This window comes from Ammospiza caudacuta, chromosome 1 (genome assembly GCF_027887145.1).
Source record: "Ammospiza caudacuta isolate bAmmCau1 chromosome 1, bAmmCau1.pri, whole genome shotgun sequence".
NCBI classification, from domain to species: Eukaryota; Metazoa; Chordata; class Aves; order Passeriformes; family Passerellidae; genus Ammospiza; species Ammospiza caudacuta.
The window spans coordinates 147,120,926-147,139,006 of record NC_080593.1 but is presented as its reverse complement, the minus strand read 5'-3'; the positions used below and the strand labels follow the sequence as shown (position 1 = coordinate 147,139,006).

The window sequence follows — 18,081 nt, the reverse complement described above, 5'->3', positions numbered from 1 at the left end:
ACCTTCCTTTGCCCCAAGAAGGGGGCTGGCAGGTGGGGTGAGCAGTAGCTGGAAGAAACATGAGTGGTTCAAGAGGGGCAGGAAGAAAAGAGGAGACCTGACTGCAATAAATCTCCCTGTGATTCCTCAAGGCAATATTATACAGACATGCACCCTCACTCCCTGTTCTTCCTGTGCCTGAGGACTCAGCACGTGCTTTGGGTGTTTATATACCTTTACCTAGGTGAGTGCACACAAACATTTCTGCTGAGGAACTGGGAGGTTTCAATTCTCAGTTTAGTGAATCTGAAACAGCAGCTTCTCCTTCAGACTTGGTAGGTTGAAAAACAAAATAAGAAACCACTGGTGCAAGAACAAATGGCATCAGAGAAGCATGAAAACATGTTGCTATTTTTAACTGGTATGGTTATGAAAGGCACAGTTTGGGTAGCTATCTTGGTTCAGCAGAGTTTATTTTAAGCTCATCTGTGAGACCACAAGCCTTGGGCTCACTGACCACAGGGCTCTTTGACAGTTATGGTTGACAACACCCAAATGAAATAAAAATTACTGCTCTTCACATGCCTGTCAGCATGGGGCTTTAGAGGAGCGGATGGTCGTTGAAAACCAGGGAGTCTGGGGAGAGTAATAGCTCTCAAGAAATGCTTTGAGTTACATTTCACCATTTAAAATGGATTCTCAGTTGGTTCTGTGGGCAGGAAAAAAGTCAGCTATTCTAAGGAAGTAGAAAAAAAACCCTAAATGCATAGTAACCACAAAAATGAAATGCCTGTCTCTGACAAGCATGGAATACCAGAGTTTTAAAAAGGAAAATAAAGGAAAGAAAATTAAAATTAAACTAATTTTACACTTGGGAAAAAATACCAGAAAATTGCAGCTAAAACAAATTAAAAAGTAGAATTATTTTAAAACCACAAAATCTACACAAGGTATATAGTTTATAACAACCACTTATGTTGCTTTATCACACCTTGTAATCCTGTTAAAACTTTAGCAGTTAATTCCTTAAATAAAACTCTTCTTGGCTAATACATCTATGCTGGTAGTAAGTTTTTTGTTATAAAGAAATAAAACCAAGTAGAAAAAAACCTGAAACCAAACCAACCAACCAAACATCAAAAAACCTGTTTTCTCCACCACATATGTGATGCTGATATAGCATCTCCTATATCACCTATATGCTGATATAGGTGACTCTCATTCTGTACCTAATGTTTCACCTCACTTTCCGCTGTAGCTGGAGTAATTTTCAAAGTGTTTGAAGTAAAGTATTATCAGATGCCCTTGTATCACTATTCATCCTTTTGCTTGGCCAGGAATAAACAATTCACTTATTTTCTTAGCCAAGGTATTTGCCTCATATCATAAAGCAGCATAATCCCTATACCCAGGAGGCTGCTGAGCCTGCGGAGCTGCTGGTGTATCCTGTTTTGCTGCTGGAAATGTGTGGTGTATCCCACTCCTACTGGAAATGTGTGGTGTATCCCATCCCTGCTGGAAATATGCGGTGTATCCCATTCCTGCTGGAAATGAGTAGTGCATCCCATTCCTGCAGGAAATGTGTGGTGTATCCCATTCCTGCAGGAAATGTGTGGTGTATCCCATTCCTACTGGAAATGTGAGGTGTATCCTATTCCTGCTGGAAATGTGAGGTGTATCCCATTCCTGCTGGAAATATGTGGTGTGCCAGCCCTTGCAGCTTTGCAAAGTCAATGTTTGCACCACACTGAGCCCTGGGCTGAATGCCAGTGATCAAATGTGACAGCCCTGTGTTATAACAGCTCCTTATAGAGGGTTCTCTGGGTGGGAAGAATGGTTAAAATGTAAATTGTATAGTGGTTTATTATGAATTAAAACATCATTGATCTAAAGAATATTCCCCCAGGGGTAACAGCGGTGATAGAAGGAGACAAGACAAGTCCTGGCTTTGATGCCCACGAACCACAGTGCATGCACTGCAGGCAATGGCCCCAGTGTCATGGTGATGGGAGGCCCATCCCTGGGAAAGGCTACAAAGGAGGACAAATGTGGCAAGATGTGTGAGTTGATAAATGGCACAAAGCTCAGCCCACAACCCTCTGGCTTGTTTCCTCCATGACCTCAGTGCACCAGCACACCTGGACCACCCCAGAAAGGACTGTCTTCTTTTTGAATCAGATGTTTCCCAGAGAATCTTGGCTCCTGCTCCTCTCTTGCTCCCTAAGGCTCTCCCAGAGCAACATTCTGCAGCTCTGATGGAGGAATAAAAAGAAAATCCTGTCTCTGAGATGTTGTGGATAGGCTCACAGTGGGACAGAAAACACTGAGAGTGCAGACACCAGGAGCCTATAGCTGTGATGTCTCAGTTCAGAACACAGGTGGAACATCTTGGACAGGCCCATTAGGATTCAAGTCACCAGTTTATAAGCTACATCACATTTGAAAAGTGAAGAGTTTTCACAATGAATCTGCTCATAAAGCAGAGACAAGAATAGGGAAATAATTTTTTGAATCATTTCTGGAAAATCTGTTCCACTTACACGTCCAGTCCCCGAATTTGCTCAGAGGCAGAAAACAGGAAGTTTTCAACTTCCACCTCCCAAAGGTTCACACAATGTTTCAATGCAAAGGATGGCAGTGCATTTACTGCAGGCAAGTTGCTCATTCCTCTGCTGACATGCATGAGGTGATGGAGCCTGTGCAGAACAGGGCAATGGGGTGGGGAAGGGGCTGGAGCACAAGTCTGATGAGGAGCAGCTGAAGGAGCTGGGGGTGTTCAGCTCGGAGAAAAAAAAGGCTCAAGGGGAAGAATTTTACTGTTCTTTACAACTACCTGAAATGAGGTTGTAGTGAGGTGATGATTACTTTCTTCTCCAAAGGAACAAGCAAGAGGAAATGGCTTCAAGTCATGCCTGACACTGTGAATAAATGTATTTTGCAGGCTTCATAATTAAAAAAAAATATCATTGCAATTGCTGAAGTTTTCAAATTTTACCATCAGGAAAAAGTATCTGACTGTATAATTAGGAGACTGGGAATAAAAGGCAGACCATTAATTCTATTGTCACAGGGATGAGACAACTCAAGGAACTGTTGATGCACAGTGTGCAAGCAACCCAGACATCTATGACATGAAAATGCAAAAAGAAGTATTAGTACTCTGAACTCAATATCCAGTTCTAGAATGACATGTCAAACTTTCACAAGGCATAAAAATCAGTTCAATGTTTGTTTACCAATGACATTGGAAACGTCAGAGAAAATGAAATCACATTCCTCATTTTCTGTTCATTTACATAAGAATTTCTCAAGTTTTTCAGAATATAAATGCACACTTTAGATAAGCAAAACAAGTCTTGCTCAACTCCAATCACACAGTTGTTCTAGGATAACTTTCTTACCGGGTGGCATTTTCCAATGCCCTGGAAAAGGAAGAATAATCATCAGTTGAGTGTTCCAGGGAGTAATACCATGTAGCTGCATCTTCAATGAACGAGTTGGACTCTTCTCCTCCTAGAGAATTCTGCAGAGCCTGATAAAAGGCTGTTTTGCTGTTGGCTCTTCCTTGACTTTCTTCAAATTTCTGAGAAAAAAGTGCATACATGGAATTCAGAAACAAAACCAAAAGATAAAATTTTTAGGAACAATGTAGGCTCAGATCTCCCTCTGATGGAACAAGTCCTCTCTGCTGTGATCTCTGATTCCTAGGGGATTGAGTAGGGGACAGTCCTACTTTTGCTTTGTCACCAATGAGAAATGTTGGCTTCCTCTGGACACACAATAGTACAGAAACCCTGATCTAGTAGGTCCAAATCATAGGTACCAAGTTGTGGCAATGGATCTCTAATAGTACAGAAATCCTGCTGGCTCTGACAGAAGGAGTTCCCAGGGACAATCCTCCACTGCAGGTCTGTCCAGTGCTGCCTTTCTGATGATCTCCATGAAGGAAAACTAGAGGGGAGAGAAGGAATTACTGTTCTTTTCCTTTGAAAATTACAGAAAGAGAACTTTCATGTAGGCCATTTCATGGCTATGTCCCTCTGCCTCTTCTGGGAACACCTACAAAGGAACATGGCTGCTCCAAGTTCCATATTTAGGTCCCTTCTGGAATAATATCTGCCTTAGACCTGGAAGAGAAATTCCATTCCTTCAACTCCCAATTCAGGGAACAGCCATGATCTTCAAACTTCATAACTCTTAGGGCCTTTCAGAGAAACCAACAGGGAAATACCCTTTTTCCTGAGATCTGTGACCTTTCCTAACATAAAGGCAAGTTTCCCAGAGCAAAGGGCCTATGTCACAAGGACCACCTTCTGTGCCAAACTTCTGTAGTCAAATATATTTTTACCAAAGCTAAAGACTGCTGGAATTTTTCAACACATCTTTTTTTGAGGAAGTTTTTTACCTTATCCATTGAAAGTTTTCACTTTTTAAAAAAATTATTTCAATTTCAGAAACAAAACAACTTCATTAAAAAAAAAATCTACCCTGGACTTTTCTGTGCATCAAGTCAGTTCTAAAGAGGGCACTATACAGGTGTATATTGGTTGAAACTTGGATAAGAACCCCAGAGAAAAAGATCTAACAAACCACCTCTATTATTTTGGGCAGTCAAACCACCCCTATTATTTGATGCAAACTAGGCCAGTGTCTGCCCAGTTTAGTTACTGTAGATGCTTTACTTAATATATTATTTTGATGGCCCACAGCTGGTTTTCATCATGCTGCTAGAAGGTCTTTCCACAACCCTATACAGAAAGTACAGATGGAATTATACCTTTTCAGTAGAGTCACAGAAACTAAAGATGGAAAATAAGTTCCTATGTGCTGAGGGTGAAGTTTGTCCTTAGTATTCTAACACTCTGTGCATTTTGAATAAGTGACTTTGAGGGATTTGAAAACTCTACCAAGTATCCCAAGGTCCATGAAGATCTTGGCAATTTGCCTTGTATTTTTAATAGATTCTTCTTTTGCTGGATTTTGGCCCATGCAATGTGAAAGAGTCATGTGGTGCCAGCTTCAGTAATACAGCTGTACTCCAAAAAGGATGGGGAGCTCACTCCTGACACGTCACCTCATGTGCACAAATGCCACATATGAAACTGCACAGCACTCCTGCCTGCAAAATCATTCAGCTTAAAACCAGAAAGGACACATATTCTTCTGCAGAAAAATGTTCACTGAAGACCTGACTGCAAGTTCATTGAATTCAAAAGCAATTTCTCCATCACAGCTTTGACACACATCACTTTGGGTTCCGACTAACCATCAGAGGCATTGCTTTGTTTAATTAAGAATCTCTCATTTGAAGACTAGGGTTAGCAGTTGTGTGCAAGAAAAAATACTTTTCTGTAGCAGAGCAAAGCCCAATCTCTTGTGTATGAATCAACCCATACAAGAAACTTTCATGAAGTGCTTTCATTATGTTAGCTTTTTAAAAGGGATTTGTTAACTTGTTCTACTCTTGTCATAGATACTTAAACCAGAGAGAAACAAAGTGAAAAAACATTAGGGTATTGATTATGTAATCTAGGAACTTATCCATCACTTTCTCATCAATGATCAAGTATCAAATAAAGGTTATGGTTGAAAATTACAGAGAAGGAGATGGATCATCATACACCAACATATGGTTAAGGTGACGAACTCTCTGCCAAATGTTTTTGTAAATGGCAAAAATTGGTGAAAATTAGGTTTCATCAATGATTTTTTGAAGTAAGAAAAAAATTAAAACCAAAATAATTTGATAGTTATTAAATACAGAAGGATCAGTTTAGGATAGGAAGTCCCTGAGCTGTACAGTGCTAGAGGTTTGGGGAGCTTTTACCAGAAGTATCAGATTTGCTTACTCTAATCTTACAAGCAGCCTCTTTTAACCACTGCTGAAAACAGCATTTTGTGCTGAGCAGCCCTTTGATCTGACTCAGTGTGGTTGGCCTTGGGTTTTAATGTCAGAAGTCAAGGAGAAGAGGCAGAAGGCTGGTTTGGCTGGACAGGGATCTTCTCTTGGAAATAAGGCAAAAAAGAAAGGTATAGGCCCAGCTGAAGCAAGGTCAGGTGACATGGGAAGAATACAGAAATGCTGCTTGCCACTGTAGAGAGAGAATTCATTTGGCCAAAGCTCAAGTGGAGGTGAAACTGCCAGGAAATTGAGGGGCAATAAAAAGCTTTTTTTTTCAAATATATTAATGAAAAAAGGTAGCGTAGAAACAGCATGGACCCTTTCCTGAATAAAGATAGTCAGTTCTCCCAGAGGGACATGGACAAGGCAGAGATGTTCAATCCATTTTTTACCTCTGACTTCAACACTGATGATGGGCCATGAGGGCCTCAGTGCCCTGAGCTGGAACACCATGACTGTGAGAATGATGAACTCCCAGGTGACTCTGAAATTGTGTGGGATCTGTGCTCCAGCTGGATCCCTACAACTCTACAGGGAGTTGTAGGGATCTGTAGAGATCTGATGGGATTCAGCTGAGAATCCTCAGTGAGCTGGCTCATGTCATTCCAAAGCCTCTCTCAATGACTTTTGAGCAGTCTTGGGAATCAGGAGAGGCCCAAGCTGACTGGAAGTTGGTGAACATTGTCCCAGTTTTCAAGAAGGACAAGGAAGACCCAGGAAACTACAGGCCTGTCAATTTCACTTCAGTGCCTGGTGAAGTTATAGAGAAGATTATTCTGTGAGGTATTGAAAAACACCTGAAAGACACCACTGCCATTGGTCTCAGTCAGCACAGTTTCATGAGGGGAAAGTCCTGCATATTAAACCTGATTTCCTTTCATGACAAGGCAACCAACTTTTCCATGATCTGGGAAAGCCAATAGATGTAATCTCTTTGGAATTCAGCATAGCTTTTGATATTGTCTCTTACAAAATCCTTCTGGACAAAATGTCCAGCTTTCACCTGAGTAGCTGTGATACATGATTGGTGAACATCTGAATAACAGGTCAGGCACCAAAAGGGTGTGGGATGGGGTGAAGCAGCCTGGTGACTGGTCCCTAGTGGGGTTCCTCAGGGTCCATGCTCAGCCCAGCTCTTTTCAGCACCTTCATTAATGACCTGGGCACAGAACTCAAAGGAAGTTTGGCAATGACACTGAACTGCCAGGGCAAGGGAGGGGATTGTCCTGCTCTGCTCTGCACTGGGGCAGCCTCACTTCAAGGACTTTGTGCAGTTTTGGGCACCACAATAAAAAAAGACATTAAGCTTCTAGAGAGCATTAAAAGAAGGGACACAAGGATGGTGAAGGGTCTGGAGGGGAAGGCATATGAGGAGCAGCTGAGGTCACTAGGTGACTTCAGCCTGGAGAAAAGGAGACTGAGGGGAGACCTCATTGCAGTTACAATTTCCTTGTGAGGGAAAGTGGACAGGCAGGCATTGATCTTTTCACTCTTGTGAAGAGTGACAGGACTCAAGGGAATGCCTGGAGTTGTGTCAGGGGAGGATTAGGTTAAATGTCAGGGAATGGTTCTTCACCCAGGGGATGGTTGGGCATTGGAACAGGATCCCTAGGGAAGTGGGCACAGCACTAAGCCTGTCTGATTTCAAGAAGTGTTTGCACAATGCTCTCAGGCAGAGTGTGATTCTTGGGCTGTTCTGTGCAGGGACATAAGCTGGACTCAATGATCTGGAAGGATCCCTTCCAATTCAGTGTATTACATGATTCTGTTCTACAATTCTATAAAACTACCTGTGCCTATAAATAGGTTTCAGTGGTCTTCAAAATGCCCCCAAAACTCTGCATTTTTTCAGTTTCCTCAGCAATAATTTTTAATATTATGGAGCCATCAAGACGTGTTGACTCAGATGAAAGAGGGGTCAACAGGCAGAGATGGATGATAAACAGAACTAGCATTTGTAAGATGGTAAGAATTTTCATCCCTCAAACAGCACTGAAATAGCACAACCTGAAACAATTTCTCAAGCATTGCTTTGGCTATAGTATAATTTAAACATCCGACTTAAACATGATAGCCAAAACCAAAGCAATATGTTCAAAATAAAATTCATTAAACATGAAAAGGAGAAAATATTTTAACTTCTCAGAAACTGATTCAGTTCAACTGATTTTCCATGTCCAACATATGTTCCCATTGGAAAATATATGACCAAGGAACAATTTTGAAATCATAGTAGATACAACAGCTGCTACCACATTAATACAAACAGCTGCACATCATATAAAATAATTTACATTTTGCTAACCTTTAAAAAGCCTTAGGAATTGGCTTAGAGTTATAGTCCAGTTTTCTAAGAAATTATTTAAGAAAATATTTAAAGGCAGCACATGCACTCCTTTCTACTCTTCTGATTATTCAAAAACATCATAAGCATTACCTAAATAATGGGTTAAATACTGCTTATTGTTCTTGTTGCTGCAGGATAGCTTGTGGAACATATGAGTAGAACTGGCCCAGTGCTTTACTTAAAAAGAAATTGTAGCAGTAGGTAGATCAAATATTTACATCTTTCAAGAGGCAAAATGTACTTTTTTGACAAACTGAAATGGTGATAATGCTAAAAGTGTATGTACAGACCTTAGGCCTTAAATGGTTTTAACAAACACTGTCACAAAAGATGGTGAAAGACCTGCCACCATTCAGCAGAGTCTTCCAAGATTTTTAACGAATTTCAATATGAAGTAAAGAGTTCAGCCCATTCTCCTCACTGATGGCATTTATGGAGACACTTCTTCCTGGTTATTATAACAAATATACATATATCTACCACCTGTTGTGTATTGCTGAATACCTTTCTCCATAAAGGAATTACTGACTGCAATAAATTGCAGGATGGTAGTTCTGTTCTGCACAGATCCATTTGCTTACATGAGGTAAATAAACTAGATTTTTATCTACCCACTGCCCTATGTACTGGATTTGGGTTCTGCATCCAACTAGATTGTACTAAGGAGGGAGAGAAAAAGAAAGGAAACACATGAAATACAACCTCAGTCTTTCAAATCCTTGCAATGTGGAGATTACATAGTAGGTGTTTAAAATATGGAGGACACAGAGTGGGCTATACTGACCTCCATTCAGACAGAGATAAACACAGACATAGAGCAGCATGAGTGAATCCATAAATTTAAGGCCATTAGGTGCTCCCACCTGACCATCAATTATAGGACAGGGATAAAATTTTTGTCCAGTTGGGAATTGAAATCAACATTTCTAGAGATTTCTGCTCAGCTGCCCTAATCTATGACTGCTCAAAGCTAATATTCCCTGAAGGTGTGCCATGGGAATTGCAGTCAATGGGTTCAGGCTTACCCACTCCATATGTCCATAATAGTGCATTATGGTACCACTTGCCATTCCCTTAACAAACTCTGCTTTGTTTCCCACTTAGTTTCAACCTTGTAATTGCTGCACTGGGGATGAGTAGGAAGTGCTCCAGGAAGTGATGAATCTGGCTCAGTTCGCAAGAATAAGCATTTCAGTGAATGCCATAAAATGGACACTTCATGAGCATGCTCTCTGCTGCAAACATCACTGAGAGACCTCAGCCTTTAATTGTAAGCAAATCGAACATAAATGTTTTGCTAGCACATAAGTGGTGCCTTCTGTCTTTCTATTTCATTTTTCATAGCAAAGACCTTAATAGGCACAAGCACAGTGTTGCAGTGGGAGCAGAGAGACACTCAGAGCAACCCAAGGCCACTGAGATCCCACAGAACAACATGGTGCCAACTGGATTTTCCATTTTCTGGTCTGGTTGCAGCCTAGAATTTCACTCTCACTTCTATGAGAAGAGTGCAAAGAGTTTATAACACTTGCATGCAACTTCAGTCTAAGGTGATAAGATTTGCATTATGTCTCAAGCTTGCTTACATCCAAACGGCTCAAAGTGCCTCCTTACCATTTACAGGATCAGTACTAAGAGAAATCAGGATTAATAGAACAAATCCTTGACAGGATTGCCCAGCACAATTATTCCCAGAAACTGGTAAAAGATGTTTTTACCCCTCACTCTTTGCACTGTCTACACTGACATCAGCCATCTTAAAGAAGATGGAAATTAGGACTTGGCCAATTCCAAAGGCTTGCCAGAGCACCTTTCAGCTGTGTTTGCCCACTGAAATACATCCAGAGATCTTCTCTCTGCAGAGCAGGAGCACAGCCATAGATGAATTTTCACCTCAAGAGGGAGGTTTGCTTCCCTCTTTTTAGAACAGATGAAATACTTAGGTTGTAGTTAAAGCCAAACTAGTAATTATGCCTTGGTTTCCCAAGTTCAGTTCAGTGCTCTGTCCATCAGCTAAGCCTTCCCACACTCCTTAGTGTACCAGTAAAATCAGCTTTGGCCATTCCTAGAGAGGTACAAGTGAGATTTACCTCAAAGGAACCCTTAACATTAATTATGAAGATGATTGGGATACAGAGTGGATTGTCTCAAATCCTTCTGTGAGGTCTGTTGTGGAGAGAGGACATTTAGCACAGGTTAAAGATCTCTCATGACATTTATGACAGAGGAAATGGCGTACAGACTTCCAAGTACAACCACCATCTGCACTAGATTTTGTCGCTGCAGCTAAATACGTCTGTGGCTTGTTCAGGACTTCATAATCTGATTGACTGCAACCATACATGGTCATGGCCAGCACACAGAAATGCTGCTGAGGACCTGGAGATTGCATCTTTATAAGTAGCTCAGTGATGGAAGGAGCACTACAGCTTCCAAACAATTAATACCCTAACTGTGTTGACAAGGGAGAAATCAGGAAACTTCAACCTTGTCTTTAAGAAAACAACCCAGACAGGAATACAGACTGGTCAAGGCATTCATATTCCCCTAAGTCCTAAAAGCCTGAAGCCATAGGAAAACAGAAATAGAGAGAAATTTTAAAAAGCCATCAGTAGATATGATCCTTTCTTACAGTTGAGTTGCCCCAACTAACTGAGTTCCCTTCCAATCTTATTTTCTGCAAGCCTTTAATTAAAAAAAGATATTTCCAGTTTTATTTTTGGACAGGCAACATTTTGCTACTGAACTCTCAATTGCAAGTGTTTTTCTTTTCATTTCAATCTGACAGTGGGATTTAGCACTCGTGCCCTTCATCAACACCACGATTTGTTGCAAAATTTTTAATACAACATGGAATTTCATCTCAATTTTGCAGACAACTGTCATATGCAGAAATAGTGGTAAAGGAAAGATTTCACTTCCTTGTCTTCATCACAGGACTTATAATGAGGTCAATGAGGTTTATTCCACTCTCAGAGGGCCTTGATTATTATCTGCAGGCCTCCAGCATCACACTATGTCTTCTGTACCTTTCTCTTATGACTTTCTCTTGAAATTGATTCCGAAAAAGAAATGAAAAAAGAGCAAGAAATTTCTGACAGAGTGTAAACAAGTAATATGAACTTTAATTCAGGTGGGCCATTAATTCTGAATTAAATTGGTCTATGTACTATTGGCTACCAGCAAAGAGAACCTGGAAACGGCATTTCAGTGCCTTCTAAGAGGTGAAGTATTGCAACACTCCTGTTGCAAGATAGCAACAGACAGTATAGCATGGATGAAATTCTTTTTGTTTTCACCAGTTTCTGTCCGGAAACCTGAGACCACACATGAGGCCAGTGCTGCTCCTTATAACACCTAGTCCATACTCAGAATCATCTTTACAAGAAAATGCATTCTAGGAGACAAAAGGAAAAAAAGTTGCTAAAAAACCTCAAAATGCTGATTTAATCCTGCTGCACAGTGAAGAAATTTATAGTTAAGTTGCTTTCATCTTTGTGAGATACTACTGAGATTAAAATATAAATAGGATTTGAAAGACAGTAGAGTATAAATGCTAAATCACTTCTGGTCTCTTACCATTTTGTATCTCCCACAGAAATATTAATCAACACATATTATTATGTCATTAGTCATCTTGACCAAGAGTGGCTGGAGAAGGGCAATGCATTTGCATATTTCTGTGGAGCATAATTCACAACTTGTAGAAATCAAAAAGCATCTCTCCAGGCTGCATGTGATTACAGTCATTACTGTAATCACAGTGATGCCATCAGCTCATTACCAGTGAGTGTCTTCCTACCTTAATTGCCTTGGCTCTGCTGATGAGACCATCTTGTTGAGCACTTCCAATGAGCAGATCTATTTTCCGAAGCTGAGGGCGCTGCAGGGCTTTAGCCAAAGGTTCCTGGAGGTAAATTCCATCCATCACTGGACCCCAGTACTGGAATGGGCCACTTATAGCCAGCAGCTATGTTGGCAAAAAAAAAAAAAAAAAAACCAAAAAAAAAACCAAAAAAAAACCAAAAAAACAAACCAACAATAATTGTGCAGTTAATTCAGCTTACCCTTTAAATTCTATTTTATTTATGCTTAATTCAACTGATTGATTCCCTTCAAGTGAACAAGTGGCCAGGTAATACAAGTGCAAACTCATCATTGGCAGGAAACAATGATTTTGCTGACAGTCTCAGTAGATGAAACAAACTGAAGAGGCCAAGAGAAATGATCGTCTTATAGTCATAGAAATGTTGTTTTAAACTAGGGATTGACTCCATGGTGGTCCTCATTGGAAAATTTATTGCAGGTGGGTGTTTTAATTTGTGGGTAAAGGATCAATCTCAGATTTATTTATACTGCAGATTTCACAAGCCTCCCACTTCAAACACTGAACACTGACATCCCATCCTACTTCATTTTCTGTGTAAGTTCTGTTATTAAAGCTGCAGACATTTGACTCTGAGCAGAGTAACACCCAGGGGCAGGCTAGAGGGAACTGAAAGGAGGGAAAAAACAATTTTTAGATTTATTTCAGAAGACATGATTAAAGCAGTGCAAAAGGAATTTAGTCTAAAGGAGAATCAAATTGTGATTATTCATAGCTCAGAGCTGGATGTCATGGACAACTTCCTTCCACCAAAAATAGTCCAGTTCCTCTTTCACAAGGATTCAGACTAAATTATTTTTTATGGTTTCTCTCTCACAGCTTTGTGTGAATGGAAAATTTTTGATTTCTTGCCAATGGCATTTGCTTTGCTATGTTGTACCTTAGTTTGAGCATCATTGAGGACACGGGCAGGCAACTGACGAAGGCAGGCTACAATTTCCTCACTGGTGGATGAAGGGCATCCCACATCTTCAGCCAGGGCTGCTGCTTGGGTCTGTGCCCTCCTGGTAGTAATTATGGATGCTGGAGAAAAAGCTGAGCCTCCCTAGAAAAAAATCCACAATATCAGTCAATATATGTTGTCAGAACACCTGGTTCCCTGGTGCAGGTAAAAAAGATGAGAAGAAAAATCTTTCCACCTGTAGAACTTAAAACCCTCGTATTAAAGTAAGCAAGTTCTAAAGATCAAAGCAAAGGGGTGAAGGGTCAGTTAGGCTGCTTCCAGCTCTGCCACAGTTATTTTGGAAAAGCTCTAAGTATCTATATTATGTCTCTAACCAAATCACATCACAAATCTTTCTGAAAACCTTGGTGGAAGGAGAAACATTAGGACTGGAACAGATATAAAGAAGGTGATGTGAGGAAATGGAGACCCCATCTTACAAGAGAAGACAAAACAGATTTTTATCAAAGCTCTGATAAACAAGAACAGAGAGCAGCTGTGATGTCCATAAAGAAGAGCTATTTCTACCTTGGGACAATGCTGGTACAAGGACAAATGAGCACTAAGTACTCACAGTGAGGGTAAATCAACTTCAGCTAGAAACCAAGGATAACTAGCACAGGGAGCAGTGAGGGTCTGGAAGTGTTATGAACTGAGGAATTAGGAACAAAAGGAAACTGCTGAAGATTAACCAGAGCATGAAGATCAAAACGAGAGCACAGGCTCCAGTCTCTACCCCAGACTCCGTATTCTTGCTACAGCTGTGCCCACAGAGCAAATGTTCTTCACAAGAAAGAATGGCACAACGTTTTTGAGTAAACATGAACACTAGTTGTTGCAAATGCAGATGAATTAGTTTAAATCTGATAAGATCTGACCTAGAACAGAAAGGTTGGAATAGCTCTGACATGGTTCCAATGACTAATTTCCAAACATTTGCATCAGTTTACTGATAATAGCTGCTAAAATTAGCTCTGTCTTCTAAAACACCCCACAACCCAGATGCATGATATGATAGACCTCGATCTATTGAACTGGTTAACATACTTCTTACTGAATTTGCTCAAAGCATTACTACAAGTTAAAAAGAAACAAAAACCAATCGGCAAATCTTTAAATTGAAATTGTCTCAAACCTCTGAACCCAAAGAACTCTGTGAAGCCCTGGCCAGCACCCATGAGATTTTTTTATACTTCAAAGAAGCAGAGCCATTGATACTAATGGGGTTCCATTGCTCACAACTGGAGAAATTGATTTCTAAAAATAGTGAGAAAGAGGTACTTTGGGTTTGAGAGTAGAGACAATCTTTTTAGTTCACTGCGTGCAGAATTTCCAGTGATACTACCCTCCTGAAAGGTTTCTCTTCTTTTTTAACAGATCTGGAAAACAAGCACTGTTATTATCTTAATGATTGAGATGAAAATGGTTGCAGACAAGCAAAAGAAAAACCTAATTTTCTAATCTGGGCCACTGTAAGAGCCATCTTGAGTTTTAGAGAGTTGAAGAACTAGAGAAGAAGAAATAAGCACCACTTGGTGTTATGCCTCACTTCAGCACTCAATTTAGATGAGAACTCAAGTGAGCAATGGACTTTATTCTCTCATAGGATTTGCAGTGGCCTATTTTGTGTTTGTAAGGCACGATATTTGCCAGCTGCTGACTAGGTGCACTGACTCAGCTGGTCATGAGTGAGAAAAAAAAAATATCTTTGATGAGAGTATCTTGTCTGTGGGTGGGTTCCCAGCACATGGAGTGAGAACCATGTATTTTTAACCTGGCCTTTGGACGTACATGTTCATCAGAGCTATGATGAATGAGACTAGAAAGGGATAACACACCACGTCAGCTTCACTCAGAAAAGGAACTTCCTTGCATTTCATGAGGAGTAAGGAATTATGAGCCCACTCAATACTGCAGAAAAATGAAACCCGGGACTGCACAATATTTACGTACTAATCTGGCAAACATATTCTTCCACATCAGATCTGAACATGCTCAGCATGCTTTATCAAGTATGCATTACCTCCAAATGGTATTAATTTAAAACAAAATAATAAAAAAATTAAAGGATTTCAGTTCCCTAAACTCCAAAAGTCTCACAAATTTTGAAAGTGTCAGTTTCTGTGGAAATTCTGAAGTTGCCGTCTTAAAAGGCCAAGTTTGGTAGGGAAAGAGTACTGAAATCAGATGATATATGGAATCCAAAAATTCACTGGGACCAAGCAAAACATCCTTGTGTGTGCTTGATTTTGAACACATTTCCTCCTGGAGATTTTAAAAGCTGTGCAAAGTTTCCCTGTCTCAGATATCTACAACCTGAAAGATTGCCCTGAGATCATGTACTGAGCAAAACAAAGACCTCAAAGGTTCTGGATAGAGGTGTCCCCCAAGTTCTCTACTGCAGGGGCAGAACTAAAAGCTTGGGCAGGCAAATCTTCATGTCACAGCATGGGACATGTATGGGCTGGCAGTAGGTACAGTCAAAGCTCAATGAGTAAAACAAAACCCCCAAACTTCTGCAAATACATTTCTGAGGGGAGGAGAGCTTGATGGAGCCTCAATCTTGCTGTGGATATTTTCTTTCTGTGAGTGGTTACAACAGGTTTATTTGCTCTTTTTGCTCTTAATTCTGTATACTTTTTCTTCCATTTTCCACCTAAATGCCACTTTCTCAGTTTGCTTTTTTAGTAACAGCCATATCCAGGAAGCAAGTCTTGCATCTGGGGTTTGAAAGAGACCAAATCTTTGGAGTTTGAAAGAGATGTAGAATCTACTACTTTTAACCATGTTTAATTTTTGCTAGGACTGGAAGCAGGGGATAGAGAAACACAAGGCATCATTCAAAGAGTATTTAGAAAAAGTACCATTATGTTTCCTTCCAAGGTGCATCCAAAATATGTTCCAGGCTTTAGAAACATGACTTCTCTTAGAGCAGAAGTTATGCAAGCAAAACTGTACCAGTTCTCTACTTTACAAATGCACATCAAAATTCAGGGTCACTGTTTCTTCATTATTGTAAAAAAAAATCCTTCAGGAAAAATAAGTGAGCATAGAAGCTGGTGTTGCCTAGAACTAATTTTCTTTCTTTTTTTGAGCTTGCAGTTTTCACATTAAACAGAAATCTTCCCTAAACACTGAATTCACATTACAGGTTTGGCTCAGGACAGAGAGAATAACAGAGCTTCACTTAGCAGTTCCCTCTTTTCCTATAAAACTATAATTTATTTGTGTGATTAGTCCCAGAAACCAATAATGGAAGACTTGTGTACTTTAAAAAATAGTACTACTTAGGCAGAAGCAGAAATAGTGGAGGGCCTGTTTGTTTCCATTACATGACACCCGTATTACCATCAACATGACAGAATCATGAATCAGAAAACCAAAAATCATGAGATCAGCTCAAGAATAACAAACACTGTGTTCTTTTTGTTAGTCCTCTGGTTTTTAATTCTCCAAGAATTCTCCTGTACCCATGGACACAAGAGCTAAAAAATTCACTTTTAAAACTAACAAGTGAAATCTTTGCTGTTCCAGCAGAGTTGTTTATTGAAAGTGAACCTCTAAAAATGACATATACAATAAAATTGTAGTCAATAGCCACTTTGTCATCACTGGAGCATCATTTAGAAGTGATTTACAGGGAACTGAAGCCACACACACTTCTTGTTTTAGCTGTCCTTACAGACAGACCCACAACAAGGGGGAAAGGGTAGACAGAGGAAGTTCCATTTACATTTTTGACATCAACCCAGTTGAAAGGGTTTGAAAGAAGAAGCAGTAGCAGCTGTTTTACACAACCCACAACAGCATCCTTACACTGCTCTCCAAAATTCATAGGAATAGGAGGAACTTTACAGTGTTGAGCAATAGCACCTACTGAACAAGTGATGGCATTGAAAATGGGAGTCAAAGCCTTGGGTACTATTTAGTTCAGGGACCAGAAGCATTGCCAGCATTTCTTAATTTCTCTTTTCAATATTAGAGGCTCAGATACACAGTAGAAATTCAAATACCGGGAAATATTGCAATTCACAATGGTGAGAATTCTCACTTTGTTATCAGGCTGTAACCAGCTGAGCTGGGGCTGGTGCCTCTTGCAAACTTTTCTTTTGGGACATCAGAGCTCAAAAAACTTTCATTGGTGCTATCCTGGCCATCCCACTTCTTCCTCCACAAGCTCTTGCTGCTGTTCTGATGAGATGATTAAATAGAATATATGGACATTTGTTTGTTTTGTGTGCCCATGTTTTGGTAGTGAGGGACCCTAAATGAAATAATTGCAGTGTTGTGAGGAAGAGTGAGAATGGAAAATCCCAGATGGCCATAATCATGCTTTACTTCTCATTATCCTGCTCTGTTTAATTGGTAATAAATTAAACTAATTAAAATAAATTAGTTTAATTTCCCTGTCTGTGCTGGTAACCAGTGGGTGATTTCTCCCTGTACTTATCTTGAACCATGAGATTTTCACTTTATTTTCTCTCCTGTGCCAGCTGAGGAGGGCAGAGCAGGTTTAGTGAGCAGCTGGTGTCCAGCCAGAGTCAACCCACCACAGTGCTATCACTGTACTCTGTACCTGCCTCACAACCTATCTGGAAAAGAGAATTGCCATATAAGCTGCAGTGCTGAATGTCTTTTGATTCCTCATTTAGCTTGGAAGCTCGCTTCTGCAAAATGTTTCAAAAATTATTCAGAACACATCTAATGATTAGAAACTTCACGGGAACTAGATTTTATCACCCACACTCTGCAAACCCAAATGCAGCTTCCTCTCCTCACATCACGATCTCATGTTTTTTCCCAAACTGACTTAAAAATGAAATTCTTTCTTGTTCCCTCAACACACGCACTCCCTGCAAGTGCAGGGGGTTTCTCTGATGGCTGCAGCCAGAGCAGGCTTTCTGTGTGCCCTGAACCATGCTCTAGGCAATGCAAACTGCAATTACAGTAACACCACCCAAAAATGAGATCAAAAGACATCTAATGCAAACAGTCAGAGCAAGGAAATGTCCTGAGAATTCTAC

The 18,081-nt window shown here is 40.2% G+C and overlaps 1 protein-coding gene across 1 annotated transcript in view; it reads right to left on the bottom strand.

The window, feature by feature from the left end:
- Window positions 1-18,081, bottom strand: part of TG (thyroglobulin) — a 148,797-nt gene that overhangs the window by 17,801 nt on the left and 112,915 nt on the right. The window contains exons 42-44 of the mRNA XM_058804431.1: window positions 12,995-13,159; window positions 12,031-12,198; window positions 3,381-3,562 (exon numbers count right to left, since the gene is read on the bottom strand). Of these exons, the coding sequence (XP_058660414.1) occupies window positions 3,381-3,562; window positions 12,031-12,198; window positions 12,995-13,159 (515 nt within the window). The remainder of the gene's footprint in view (window positions 1-3,380; window positions 3,563-12,030; window positions 12,199-12,994; window positions 13,160-18,081) is intronic.